The sequence below is a fragment of the Prunus persica genome, chromosome G2, assembly GCF_000346465.2.
Source record: "Prunus persica cultivar Lovell chromosome G2, Prunus_persica_NCBIv2, whole genome shotgun sequence".
Lineage (NCBI taxonomy): Eukaryota > Viridiplantae > Streptophyta > Magnoliopsida > Rosales > Rosaceae > Prunus > Prunus persica.
This window is the reverse complement of record NC_034010.1, coordinates 25,434,638-25,448,868: the sequence shown is the minus strand read 5'-3', so window position 1 is coordinate 25,448,868 and position 14,231 is coordinate 25,434,638. Positions and strand designations below refer to the sequence as shown.

Below are 14,231 nucleotides of genomic sequence, written 5' to 3'. Positions count from 1 at the left end.
CATGAGCTCCACAATCAGGATCGCCCTCCTGGGTGTACGAACTGTGAGATCTCCCAAATATAACCGGTTCATGGTGTCCACGAATTGCTTGTGGTGCTCCAGCGTCCACTCGATTGCTTCCACCCTACTTCTTCTTCGTGTTTGTGGCCTCCTCTGGTAATTTCTTTCCAAACCCTCATCATGATTTTCTCCGTCCACTTCCATCATGATAATTTTGGTGTCTCAATCAGAAAATTAGGTTAGGCTAGGAAGGAAGTCCCTGTTTATATAGTGCTTAGGAAAGCACCTCTCTTGTCACGCAAGTCATAGGCAAAATCTCCCGTTCCTATTAGGATGCTAACCAAACCTTTCCAACCATAATTGAGTATGGGCCAGTAACCCACGCATCAATGGGTCAATTGGGCCAACCATAACCAAACCTTTAAATTTATTTTAGAATTAAAAAAGATATGGGTAGTTTTTTTTTTTTTTTTAGTATGATGATAATAGGTAGTTGTATTCCATTAAAATAGGACTAGCCTCTCTGCACGCGCTTCCGCGCATGCAAGAGGTTTTTTTTTTTTAAATTTAAATTTATTTTAGAATTAAAAAAGATAATGGATATTTGTGTTCCATAAAAATAGGACCCATTATCTGAATTTTCTTTTAATTTTAATTTTTTTAATACAAAAAATTGTGAATTTACCATATTATCCTCATTTAATTAATAATTTCAATTCTTAATGTTTGCATTAACCAAGGGCATTTTCTGGTATTTTGAATGTTTCACCATTCTCTGCCTTTTGCTTTATATATATAGATTCATTATCTGATTTTTTATTTAATTTTAATTTTTTTAAATATGAAAAAGTGTGAATTTATCATATTATCCTCATTTAATTAATAATTTTAATTCTTAATGTTTGGATTAATCAATGACATTTTTTAGTATTTTAAATATTTCACAATTTCCTTCCTTTTACTTTATTAAAAAAATATATAAAATAAATACTATCAAGCCTTCTTTTTAGTCACGTGCATGTCCCGTGTAAGAGCTCGCCGGGCCAGAGTCCACTCAACCCCCATCAAAAAGCCGAACTGAAAGCTTGAGTCTCCACCATCCACTTCTTACAATCAAATATGGCAATTTCGTCATCTCTCTCACTGAGCTGGGTCTCCACTACCATTCCTGACAAGGTAAACGCACCAAGTTTATATCTTTGAGCGATCTTCATTAAGACTAATCCCTGTATTTGTTTTTGCACCAGTTTCAATTAACTCTGCCTAATCACAACAATGAGTTGCCACGAGCTACCACCACTGCTTATTTTTCTTCCAAAAACATCACATGCTCAGCAGAGCCAGCCTCCATTGATGAAAGTAAGATTACCCATCCCAGCTTTTTTCTTTCTTTTAGTGTTGCATATTTATGGCTTGCCATATTGATGAGCACCCAACATTGCTTCTGAGTTTTGCTTCAATTTATTTGAATTTTGGCTCTGTGTGCATTTTTCTAGAGAATTTCCCCTACATTGTTCTTGATTAATTGCCTGGTTTAATTTGTATCGTGTAAATGGTTTTTTCCTGAAGAATATGTTTTATAAATTGTCATTATAACCACCGGGTGTTAGTTGGATTGGCTCAGGCCTTTGAGGTGCTCTCAGGTCCTGGGTTCAAACTCTCATGTTACAAGTGTGTGTGAGTTTCTCTCTACTCCTTACGAACATTGGCAAAATGAAAAAAGATTTGTCATTATAAATTGGTAAATAATCACATATAATAATTGCACCCTGATGCAAAGATTTTGATTCAAACTTCATCAGATTCCAATAAGCGTTGTATCCTCAACTGATTGATGAGCTTGATGAAATTCAGGCCATTGCAAGAGAAGGCCGCTACTCTTAGGAGTGGGAGCACTAACTACAAGTCTACTTCAAGCAACCTCCCTCTTTGCTGAAGGTATGATGTCTATACTTGTATTTCTGTAAACTATATCCTCTGAGTTATAAATTGGTAACCAATTCTCTTCAATGTGAAGAAATACCGGAAAAGTACAGAGCTTTTGTTGACAAAGTAGATGGGTATTCTTATTACTACCCCTATGATTGGAGGGTAAGAAAATCAACATTATGCAGAAGCCTAATCTTTCCCACAGGGAAAATCTCTTTCTTCATCAGAATAATTTCTGTGGTTTCATCTTTCAGGATTTTGAGTTCAGGGCACATGACTCTGCCTTCAAGGACAGATATATGCAACTGCATAATGTTAGAGTGAGATTTTTACCAACGAATAAAACAGACATTCACGAATTGGGTCCAATGGAAGAGGTAAAACCTTTGCATTTTTTTTTTTTTTGTTTGGGTTGTTTTATATTCTCTATGAAGTTTAAGTGGCCCTTGACAAGTTTCCATTTTGAACAGGTTGTTTCCGATTTGGTTAGATATAAACTTGCTTCACCCAACCAGTATGCAACTATATTTGGCATGCAGGAGGTTGTATTCTTATCCTCTTTAGATAGAAGAACTCTTGCACTGTACAACTCTAACATCTTCATAACTCCTGCATTGGCTATCTATGGAGTGCAGAGAAACATAGATGGGAAAAACTATTACACCGTCGAGTATGGACTTCAAACTCCAAACTTTGCTACCAATTCCTTTGCAACCGTAGCCATTGGAAATGGTAAGTATCCATCATCTTAACAAATATTTAGATTGCACAAGAATCTACCTGGTCGAAATTCCCAGTCGGACAACCTAACATACCAAAGATTCCATGTTTTTTTCTTCTCATTTCTTGCACGAATGAAGAAGCTAACGTAGTTCCAAAATTCAATACTAAGTTGCATGTTGTGTCTTACAGGGAGATTTTACACCCTGATTGTGGTAGCAAATGAAAGGCGGTGGAAAAGATACCGCAACCAGCTTAAAGTGGTGGCAGACTCTTTCAGGATGCTTGACATCTAAGATGCAATTTCACGGAGCAAGCCAATCTCCGATGTGAAATTCAGGATTTGTTTTTCGTGTTAAGGAATGAAATTCCCATTTGGTGTATATATATGTACTTTCTAAGAAATCCGTTGCTATATTCTTCTTCTCGATTTCTTTGCATCAACCATGGATGTACAGAATAATGAAGGAGAGAAAAAAAAAAAAAAAAAAGGAGAGCATCGAATCAACTTCAACAACTGGATTAAAAATGATAGGGTTAAGGTATTTGAACAGGCAAAACCCAATCTAATAATTGAAGATTCAGGGCACAAATTTCAAATCGTGGAATCAAGCAGGAGAAAATGAATAGCATTAAATAATCTATATATTTACAAAGGTTACAACAAAGAGCGAGCCAAGTAAAACTAGAATTTTAGGGAAAACCCCCGCAACCTCAGTAGAGACTTTGAATTGATACCCATTTTTCAGCTTAAAACAATCAATATACCATGGAGACGAAGCACAAACACCAACCTAACCATGCTTGCCTCCTAAAGAATTAGCCCAGGTAGCACATCCTCAAAGAACAACCAAACACCAAAAACCCTATTCCTAAACCCTAGATTTGAACAATATAACTACGAATCCGCCGCCTCTGCATTCCATGCCTCATTCTGCTATAAACATTGTTACAACCCTCAGCATCTCATTCTCATTCTCCCCAGCTTACTCTGGAACCCCACAGACAGATCCATCATCAGGTGCAGATGTCTCCAGCAATTCAAAATGAGGGAATGGGAACTATACAGATGAACCAAATATGAATTCTCGACAATTGAAGACCCATCCTAAACAAGTCGGTGTTGACGCAACCCCTTGCCAAAGTGCGGTTGCATCAAACGGACATAGAGACCATTCTTTGCCATTAAAGAATCATGGGACCCTTCTTCCACAATTCTCCCTCCATTGAGAACTACAATGTTATCAACATGCCTCATCATTGCAGCTCTATGGGCTATCAAAATGGTTGTTTTGTTCCCCATGATTAATGTATCAAGAGCCTCCTGCACCACTCGGCTTGACTCGGATTCAATGGACGAGCTTGCTTCATCCAATAACAAGATGGGAGCATTCTTTAGCACGACACGAGCAATTGCAATTCTCTGTTTCTGTCCTGGGGTCAGGTCAACACCTCTCATCCCCACATGCGTGTCATAACCATGAGGCAAGCTGCTGATGAAATGGTGAGCATTTGCTATTCTTGCAGCCTCTTTGATCTCAGCTTCGCTAGCATTGTGCCTTGCATATATTATATTTTCCCTGATTGTTGTGGAGAAAATGATGGGCTCCTGCTGAACAAGACCTAGGTGGTTCCTCAACCATCTCAAATTATAAACTTTCAGATCTCGGCCATCCAGTAAGACTTGGCCAGCAACTGGATCATAAAATCTCTCAATCAAAGAAATTATAGTGCTCTTTCCTGATCCTGAAACTCCCACCACAGCTACAGTTTGCCCTCCGTTTACTTTGAGACTGAAATTGCTCAGTACCAACAGTTCTGGGCGAGTTGGATAACAGAAGTCAACATTTTTCAACTCAATGCTTCCATAAACATTAGGTGGTTTCATTGCCGAGTTTTCATCTGGCTCAATCTTTGGCACTCGATCAATGATTTCAAATACTGAAATGAGAGATTTACGGCGTTTTAGTATGTAAGGAGCCAACCCAAAAGGCTCTACCAGTGCGAATGTAGCAAAAGAGAAAACCATGTACTCCTTGATAGCAGTAGGTAGATCCATATACTTATTTCTCACAGAGATTGCAGTGTACCAGAGAAGAAGGGCGTTACAGGCAAAAAGAAGGAACTGCGAAAAGCCAAATGCAAAGCCAATGGCCATTCCATGAAAGAAACTCTGCTTAAATATTTTCTTTAGCTGCAATCTGTACAGCTCCATTACCTTGTTACCAGCACAGAATGCTACAACAGTGTAAATGTTTCTAACTGCATCCTCGAGAACCAAAGATGCCTTCCTGTGCATCTCCTGAATTCCCCTTGAGAAACCAGCAAGCCATAATTTCTGCAACATTCAGAATAAAAATAACGAGGTTCTTTTTGGGTCAAAAAACCAATGGCAATGCATCATTAAATCAAAAGGGTACTAAATTCGACGAGGAGCATAAATAACTTCTTTAAACAAGACAAAGTAACAGAACCCAATCAGACAACACTATGTAACAAACACTAACTATAAATATCTAGATTTGTATCTCTAATTCAGCCAATAGGATGATTTCATAAAAGAGAAGCCAGGCATATTATCACTTAATAGATCCCTAAAGATAATTAAAACTTAGTTTTCAAATCCACCATAGGTAAAAGGCATAATAATCATAATGCAGCTTTATAAAATAAAAAAAAAGGTTTCCCTTGGATTCATGCCCTTTCCCGAGGCAGTAATGGGAAGCACTGAAAATTAGTAATTGGAATGTGCAATGGAAAAGTTTGAAGCTCCTAAGAACTTGATTGCTTTCCACTAAATGGTGCTCACCAATACATGGGTACTGCTAATTTTGACATTAACATTTGGAGAATAAAGAAGGGGCAAACTGATCAACCAGAGAAACCACAATCTATTCTTACAAGAAACAGAAAAAAAAAAAAATACGTATATATAGAAACCCTGTCATCCACAAGTTGACTGAACAATAAATTAAAACAAACACAACTCAACTCGTGTAGAAATATCAGGACAATTTTACATTATAAAAGTAGATATGATGAAAACCTGTGCAATGGCAGAAATAGTGAGAATTGGTAGAGTTGCCAAAGCCACTAGTGCTAATCGCCATTGTAGCAACATCCCAATGAGAACAGCCACAATAATAGCAGCACTATCCTGTATAAATATTGAAAGCCGATTGCTAAAAGCAGCCCGTACAAATGTAGCATCATTTGCCAAGCGCATGGATAAGGTATCGGCACTGTTCTCTTCTTCATCAAACCATCCAGCTTCATTGCGCAGCATTGCTGTCACATGATTGCAAAATGTAAGATAAAGTGCCCACACGGTACAATGCAATATCTAAAACTAATAAGAGATTAAAGAGTCACGCACCTGAGAACATCATTCTACGAACTCGTTCCGTCATTTTCTCCCCCATAATACCAAAGTAGAAATGCTGCAAGAAATTGGCAACGACTGTCACTATACCCATGCAAGCAATGATCAAGCACCATTTGTCTACTTCCTGACTCAAGTGATGACCTTCATCACCTCTGTAGTATGCTGTTACTATCAGTGCAATAACATAAGCGAGAAGAGGATTAAAGGAACCAAAGATAGCAGCACCAATGCTTCCTAACACAGCATAAAGCCACTCTGCAAAACTAAGCTGTGCAAGCCTCCAAAATGATGGTGCCTTCTTTTGATGTGTGCTTTTTTCTTCCTTCAATTTCATGGGAAAATCATCCGAATGGCTATGTGGACGGCTAAAGGTTTGTGAATGGGAACGCTCATTTTTCGGATCAGATGTCAAAAGGGGTGAAACGGGGGATTCAGGGTCCGAACCATTCAATGTCTGTTGATTTACAGACTGGACATCAATCTTGGGTAACTCAGGTAGTCTCATTTCAAAACTATCCTGCCTTTTTATTGATGGTTCCTTATCTGCTGAATCCAAGGGCTGACCATTTTCCAACATTTTCTCTGCTGGAGGACTCCTAGCGTTTGGTGACTCCTCTGAGTTAAAATTGCCATCTCCCATCCGGAACATGCCACTAGCTCTCTGAAGCGAGGGTGATTTCATCATTTTTGGAGATGATGGTTCTTGGAAGCTATGACTTGCCGAAGAATCCTTTTCAATTTGGAAGGTTGCAGTCTCCTTGTAGTTCCTCAATGGCATCCTGTATTAACAGAAATCATAAAGACATAACTTGGTAAGAAGAAAAATGATAATCCATTTCGAAATAGAAATTATTGTGTGGTTACATAAAACTCCGAACAGATAGTGCAAAGATAATCACAGGAAATCTTCAACCAAACTAAAGGAAGAACAACTGTTCTTGTACCATACCTCCTAGGAAGTTTTGCAGCCTCTTCACATTTGAGAAGCTCCGCATATAGGCCATCCAGAGTTAGTAACTCATCATGCGTACCCATCTCAACTAGTTGGCCTTCCTCCATCACAGCTATATAATCAGCGTTCCTTATAAGACTAAGCCGCCGAGCTATAATTATAGTTGAACGACCCAACATGAGGAGATCTAGAGCTTCTTGAACAGCTCTTTCAGCCTCAAAATCAAGTCCTCCAGTGACTTCATCAAGCAAAAGAATGGACGGGTTTAGCAGCACAGCTCTGGCAATTGAAAGTTTTATTTTTTGCTCTTCCGTCAATGCTAAGCCTGCTCTTCCCACCTGAAATGTGAAGATCAAAATGAATTTTTATAAAATGTTTCACAAGAAAAACAGCTGAGAAAGAAACTAACATAAAAACAGATACAGGTTCAATGTATATTTTGCATTCCAAGTTTCACCTGTGTATCATATGATCCCTCAAGTGAGGTAATAAATGTATGCGCATGCGCTATTTTAGCAGCTTCTTCAATTTGATCCACTGTAGCATCCCGGCCATAAGCAATATTATCTCTTATACTCAGACTCAGCAAGGCAGGCTCCTGCGTGACTAGCCCTATCTGACTTCTAAGCCACTCCAGTTTCAGGTTCTTTATGTTTTCTCCGTCCAAAAGAACTTCTCCTGCACCACAAAATGGAAAAACCATTGGAATCTGCAAGCAGAAATTTTTGCTAAACGTTTCAGTGGAACCTTGAATGAAATAGTAAACACACCACAATGTGCAAGAAATATGACCCTCATACCTAATGTAGGATCATAAAACCGCTCCATGAGGGGGATAATACTGCTCTTTCCAGAACCATTCCTGCCGACGAGTGCCACGGCTTTCTTAGCAGGTACAGTGAGGTAAAAACCACTCAAAATCGGGATCTCAGGACGAGATAGATAACTGAAATATACATTCCGAAACTCAATATTTCCTTGCACGGTTACTAGGGTAGTTCCCTCATGATTAACGGTAGAAGATGATCGACTTATCATCTCAAAAAGTCTAAATGCAGCAATTCGACCTTGATCAAATGAGTAGAAGTTTGTTGCCGCTTGATTCAGACCACTGTAAATGAAGACGGAAATAACACAAAAGTAGAAAGGAATAAATGATAGGCATATGTTCCTAGAGAAAAGATAATATATATATATATATATTAAAACATAAACAAGATGCTTACAGGCCACTTAATATTACAGCAAAGAGGGCTGTTATAATTTCACCACCATGAGCTTTCCCTTGCGAAACCAGGAACCTTCCAACCCACAGTTGCAAGGCACAAGAACAAATGGCAAGACCATAAGTAAATCCAAGTCCAAGTCCTTGCACAAGGCTTATCAATATGCCATATCTGAGAGTTGCTTGCAGTGATGTTGCATACGAATACTTGGCTAATGTTTCGTTTGTAAATGCATATAACGTCCTAATGTAAGAGACTGCCTGCATAATCAAAGAAGTACGGAAATTTAAGAAACAATGCCCTTAACCACTTTGCCAAAATGACGACCATTACATATCTGAGACTATCAGTATAAGTGATCTATCAACACCATACTAAAAAGGCAATTTATGACACTATTTGCAACAAATATGATAATATGACCCGAAAAAATAGGCAAAAAAAGAATTCTATTTGATTCCTTGGTTAGGTAAGATGGAAATTCATTATATGAAAAACGACCATTACATATCCAAGACTATCAATAGAATTGATCTATCAACCAGACATGTCAAAGATGTGATACTAAAAAAACGCAATTTGTGACACTATTTGCAATAAATATGATGATACGGCCCGAAAAAAGAGGCAAAGAAATTTTTCTATTTGATTCCATGGTTAGGTAAGATGGAAATTCATTATATTAAATAATAAACCTGTTCTGCAATGCTAGCTGCTTCAGCGTATGCATCTTGAATATTCTCAGCAAGCCTATGGAGAAATATGTTTGATATTCCTCCAGCAGCAACAATAAATGGGCCAGTGGCCAATGTTATTGCCGCAATCTGCCAACAGTTGATGAATCCAATAATGAGACCACTGAAAAATGTAGCCATGTTATGAATATAGTTCCCAACCTGCATTATCACAGTGCAATAAAAATATTAGGCAAGACACATGCACTGATAGATCACATACGGAAGAAGTTTGTCAGTAAAAAAAAAGTGTGTGCTTGAAAAGGGGGACAGGGAAAGAGATGATATATTAGCTTTAGGCATACTTTTTCACTAAGAGCAGACTGAATGAGCAGCACATCACTCAATACTTGGCTCACAATGTCCCCGTTGTTCCCGTAGGTATCAAAAAAACTCATATCCTGATTAAGTAATACTTGAACATAGTTTGACCTGATGACAGCAGTCTGCCTTTCTCCCGTCAGAATCCAGCATGAGACCTCTATTACATAGAAAAAAGTTAGTATAAATGCAGAGGAGCATATTCTGTGATGAAAGAAATGCAGTGATGACTAATTCTTCTAGTGAAAAATCAATCTTACCAATCCAGCCAGCAGCAAAAACGCCTGTGGCAATATAAATGATGGATAAAGCAAGCTGCAAGCAGACAATAAAACAGTTATTGAATATGTGCTCATTCCTTCAACTTCCATTTCATACATTGATACTCATTGAGAAGATGGTATAATAAAGAATAAAAAAATGTGCAGAAAGACAACAAAGACTCTTGGTTACTATAGAAGTCCAAGGAGAAAAACAGAAAAAGATAATTTTTGTCTGAATACAATTCAGAAGCCGCCTGTTAATCAATAGATTCTTTTTGCTGAGAATTCTTATAAATTATTTCAACAACACACATTTTTCTATAACGCAAAAACTTCTGAACCAAGGTTTTCGGACAAAACTTTAGTTAGAATTACCTTTAAACTTATATATATATATCTTTTATATACATCTACTAGGACATTCTTGAAACATTTCACGCCTCATAATAGATAAATGACATGCTATATCTCTCTCATAATCATATAAAGTTGATAGGCCAAAAAGATTAGCACCACACCTCCAAAGACAAATATATATTTTTTGAGAATCAAACTATTCTCAGTATTTCAGTGTGCCAATAGATTGGGAAATGAATCAGTGGCAAAACAAATATACCCCAAGAAAGAAAGCAACAGTTCAAACATACCATAGTAACACTTGCTTATGAACATCTGTCAGCGGTAAAACAAAAAATGAATAAGCATATGCCCCTCATATGCGATCTTCCCTTTCTTTTGGATGATTTCAACACTACTATTAAACAACCATCTTCCTTTATCAAACAAGAGGATTCAAATATACGCATGTAAAGTTAAGCAGCAAACAGAAATTTCTATCCCTAGTACTATAGCTACTACAAAACCTAAACGATTAATTGGGAATACTGCATCCCAAACTTCTTAAAAGCAGCTCAGGCTAACAAAAAAACAAAAAGAAAAAAAATACCTACAAAAGGAAATTCGAATACTATATGTCGTATGTCCCACACTTAAACCATCGGTTTCCAGCTCAATTTAAACGAAGACTCGCTTAATAGAACAATTTCAATCCTTTTTGTCATCAACCAAACGGAAAAAACACGTGCTAGGGTTTCGATAAATCAAGATAACTCACATCCATAAACTTCTGGAACTGCTCCTCGCTAATATCAGTCGGCGGCGGCTGGTCGCCTGGGTGGTTTTTGCCCATCCAGAGTATCTGAATTATCTTCGCGAAGTAGTGCAAGTACACCACGAGAGCCGTCCCGTGAGCCGCGGCGGCGAGCGATCCAACGGTCATGAGAACCCAATCGAGGCGGTCCGCGCAGGTGAAGAGCCGCGAGAAGGGCACGGCGGCCGGCGGCGGCTCGATCTCCTCCGGCTCCTCCATCTCCTCCTCCTGCTCCATCGGCTGGGCTGACGCGTCGGCACTCTGGTCCATGTACGGCGACGGCGACTCGGGCGGCTCGGACACCTCGGAGACCGGCGTCAAGGGCTGTATGTGCGGGGGCGACCACCCGAACAGCCCCCGAGAGATCATCATCTTGGCGGTGGAGAAATTACCGTTGTGACCCTAGCTCGCTCCCTGTCCTCCTGCTACACCTCCCTCTGTCCCAAAAACCCTAAACCTAATTGTACGTATTTTTCTCGCTCCCTCTAAATTTAGCGGGATCTGTGCTAAATTTAGAGGAGATTTTGATGTTTTGATGTTTCGGCTTCTCTGTGATCTTCTGCTGTTTTTTGCTTTTTCGAAAAGCAGCAGAAGAGAGGAGACGAAGAAGACGAAAAACAACGAGTCGTCGATAGGCTGGCGACTCGGTCAAACAAGGCGGAGAAAGACAAACAAGGAAGAAGCAGAAGCAGAAATATTGACTCCACGCACACCCACTGTCACAAACCCAAAAAATAAAAAAACTCCCCAAAAAATAAAATAAAATTTCAAAAATACGAAAATGAAAATGAAAATGAAAACATCGTTCTTCTTCGTATTTCTGTTTTGGTTATAACGGTCAAACGCCGGCGATGAAGATATGCGTTTTGGAGGGATTTGCACCTGGGTCATGTTTTTTTGGGGGTAGTTTGGTAATTTGGCGGGGAATGATTTGTGTTGGTAAATGTGTGAACAGCTGTGTGAGGTCTGGTGAAATTACGTTGTAGTCCAGGAGGTTGGGAGGTGGGAGGGTGACACGTGTGGATTTAGGTGATATGGGCGGGGAGGTTAGTTGGCTTTTCGTTTATATTTAAATGGAATTCTTTAAAGAATTTTTTTTGGGAGTCTATGGGGTGTCATGTGTGTGAGTAAGAGCGTAGGAGGAGGAGGAGGAGGAGCAAAAAGAGAGAGATGATTGCGAAGGAGAAAGGGGTGAGCATTCTTTTTCTTTTCTTTTGGTGCCAGTGCATTTGCTCTGTTCCCTCTCATTCTTTTTCATTTTGCCTTTTGGGTTGGTAGGTACCATTTCTTTATTGGAGTAATGTTGCCAAGGTGTTCTCCCTTTTCCTTCCTCATTGAAAGGAAAAAAATATTGTTGAGGGAAATATCTTAATGTGTTATATTGTCACACACTTTAGAAATTGTCAATCTTAATGCGAATTCAAAGTTCGAAGACAATGCCTATATTTTCACATAACTTAAGAGAAAGTTTGTTGCTTTGTTTCCAAGTTTTGTTGAAGTTACGTTCGATAATAATTTTCGACAATTCATATAAGTTATGTTCAATTTGTAATCATTGTTTGGTCTTGTGGTGTCCGGTTTTCAAATATTACGAACAACAATTGTTGAATTATCTTAACATTAGAAGCTTTTACTTTCTTCCTACTCATCTCTATATTCATCGAAAAGGATGGGAACCACCACAGCACCACTTCATTATGTTAATTTTAAGTTGCTTGTGTCACCTTGATTTGATGTTGAGCTTGCATCTGTAATTAATCAACAATAATCCGGCAGCAAAGTCTTAAGTAGTTAAAAAATCAAACCAACTTTTCTTAAAAGCATTTTATTACCATGTAATTTGCTTTTTGGTTGATATAATGTAGAATTCAATTCAATTGTGTTAGCTTAGCATTATGCTGCGCAATCATGATGAAAGCAAAGTTTTTATGTTTATTGCATTCTAAGAAAACATGTTATAGAAAAAAAATCATAATGCACAATTTCTTTTTATTATTATTATTGAACTTCATCAACACGATTAGTTGATAATAGATCCGAATTAACATGATTGACTTGATAACTAATTATATCTATTTGGAACATCAATAATAAACACTGGGATATGAATTTGAGACTAACAACTGTTTTTTTATTTTTTATTTTTTATTTTTAAAACAAGAAATAAAATTACAAAGAGGATATGCTAAATTCCTCACATCATACCTTAGTTTTAAAGGAACATATAATATAAATTTTGAAAACCAACAATATGTTATCAAAAGGTTTGAATTTTATGCAAATCTTGTGACAACAATATCATTAGTAAACTTCCCACATACATCATGAAAAAAGAGCATTTATCTTATATCGAAATCTTGAGTTCGATTCTTCCTCCCTTAATATTATTTGTATAAAAAAATGTTTAAAGTTAATTGGGTTTTTGTTTCTAGGCCCATTCGGTGGCGTTTTTAGAGTCTCTTTTCATTTTCCTAGTGTAAAAACGGGTGGAATATGCGTTCGGTGGGGAAGTCTAAAAACACAGTAGACAACTTCATTTTGACGTTTCCAGCGTTTTTAGAGAATGCAGATTCAACATTTCCAAAAGCAAAATAGAATCGAAAATTAATTGTCACCGCCATAATCAAACCCCAACCACCGCTGTCCAACCCGCCACAGCGTCCACCATCAAACCCACCACCGACACGGCTGTCAGACCATTGCCACCGCCACTGCTCCTGCCACTGCCACCAAACCTCACAGACCCAACCATCCCAATTGAATCACCACCAAACACCCAATCCAACCCAATACACATCATCGCCACCTAGTAAAAGCAATCGGCTCCAGCACCTCCACCACCCATACCCAATAGAAGCACCATCACCACCCAATCGAACCAGCACTATCAAGCCAATTGAACAAGCACAAAACCCATCTACCTGATTTTTGCTGCTAGGAGAATATGACCTTGAAACTATGACCTTAAAAACAAGAGGTTGTTTATTGAGATCTCAAAGATCTCAGAGGTGTTTAGTTAACAAAAATGGAGAGAGAGAGAGAGAGAGAGAGGAGATATGTTTAGATCGGGAAAATGAGGTGGGGTGTTCTGACCAAAAATAAAAAAAGGTGGTGTGTTTGTTTTTTTCTTTTCTTTAGCTTTTTTATTTTAAATTTTTTTTTTATCAACCTTTCCTTTGCTTACAAGAGTGGGGTTGAAGTTATTTTTATACATAAAATTGTGTTATAGTTTTTTTTTATCAGACATTAACAAAAATACCTTTGAAATATACCACACATATTATTATTCTCAAATCTACCAGACAGTCTTTATTGTTTTAATTTTTTAAATATATTTTTTAATTAATCTACCATAAACATTCTCGAATTCTGAAAATGTAAATTTGTTTTCTCGTTTTTATTTTCAGAAAATATTCGCCAAAAACATTATCAAAATGGCCTATTTTTAAGTTTTAACAGTGTATTTTTTTCTTCTCTCTTTTATTTTCTGATGTGGCAAGCAAAAGGTCTTAACGAACAACAGCCAATACAGGTGGCTCAACGAGTATAAC

The 14,231-nt window shown here is 37.9% G+C and overlaps 2 protein-coding genes across 2 annotated transcripts; one reads left to right on the top strand and one right to left on the bottom strand.

Annotated features, from left to right (window-relative positions):
* On the top strand, positions 1,050-3,093 carry LOC18787457 (photosynthetic NDH subunit of lumenal location 1, chloroplastic). Its single transcript, XM_007219433.2, has 8 exons — positions 1,050-1,176; positions 1,248-1,359; positions 1,855-1,938; positions 2,018-2,091; positions 2,184-2,306; positions 2,400-2,471; positions 2,565-2,661; positions 2,842-3,093. The coding sequence occupies exons 1-8, from the start codon at positions 1,120-1,122 to the stop codon at positions 2,943-2,945; spliced, it is 723 nt and encodes a 240-aa protein (XP_007219495.2). The 5' UTR covers positions 1,050-1,119; the 3' UTR covers positions 2,946-3,093.
* LOC18784883 (ABC transporter B family member 20) lies at positions 3,195-11,562 on the bottom strand. The gene is made up of 11 exons (XM_007220856.2): positions 10,645-11,562; positions 9,528-9,582; positions 9,252-9,427; positions 8,908-9,108; positions 8,213-8,472; positions 7,787-8,097; positions 7,444-7,664; positions 6,984-7,324; positions 6,026-6,813; positions 5,696-5,937; positions 3,195-4,987 (listed from the first exon to the last, which is right to left on the bottom strand). Exons 1-11 carry the CDS (start codon positions 11,050-11,052, stop codon positions 3,758-3,760), a joined length of 4,233 nt encoding a protein of 1,410 aa, XP_007220918.1. The 5' UTR covers positions 11,053-11,562; the 3' UTR covers positions 3,195-3,757.

Bases quoted from the DNA above. Each gene is read 5' to 3' on its own strand.
- LOC18787457 (XM_007219433.2), top strand. From the start codon at position 1,120: ATGGCAATTTCGTCATCTCTCTCACTGAGCTGGGTCTCCACTACCATT. The intron at 2,472-2,564 runs GTTGTATTCTTA...TATGGAGTGCAG, and splicing joins CTATATTTGGCATGCAGGAG to AGAAACATAGATGGGAAAAA. The intron at 2,662-2,841 runs GTAAGTATCCAT...TGTGTCTTACAG, and splicing joins AACCGTAGCCATTGGAAATG to GGAGATTTTACACCCTGATT.
- LOC18784883 (XM_007220856.2), bottom strand. From the start codon at position 11,052: ATGATGATCTCTCGGGGGCTGTTCGGGTGGTCGCCCCCGCACATACAG. The intron at 9,109-9,251 runs GTATGCCTAAAG...GTGATAATGCAG, and splicing joins AGTCTGCTCTTAGTGAAAAA to GTTGGGAACTATATTCATAA. The intron at 6,814-6,983 runs GTATGGTACAAG...CTGTTAATACAG, and splicing joins GCTGCAAAACTTCCTAGGAG to GATGCCATTGAGGAACTACA.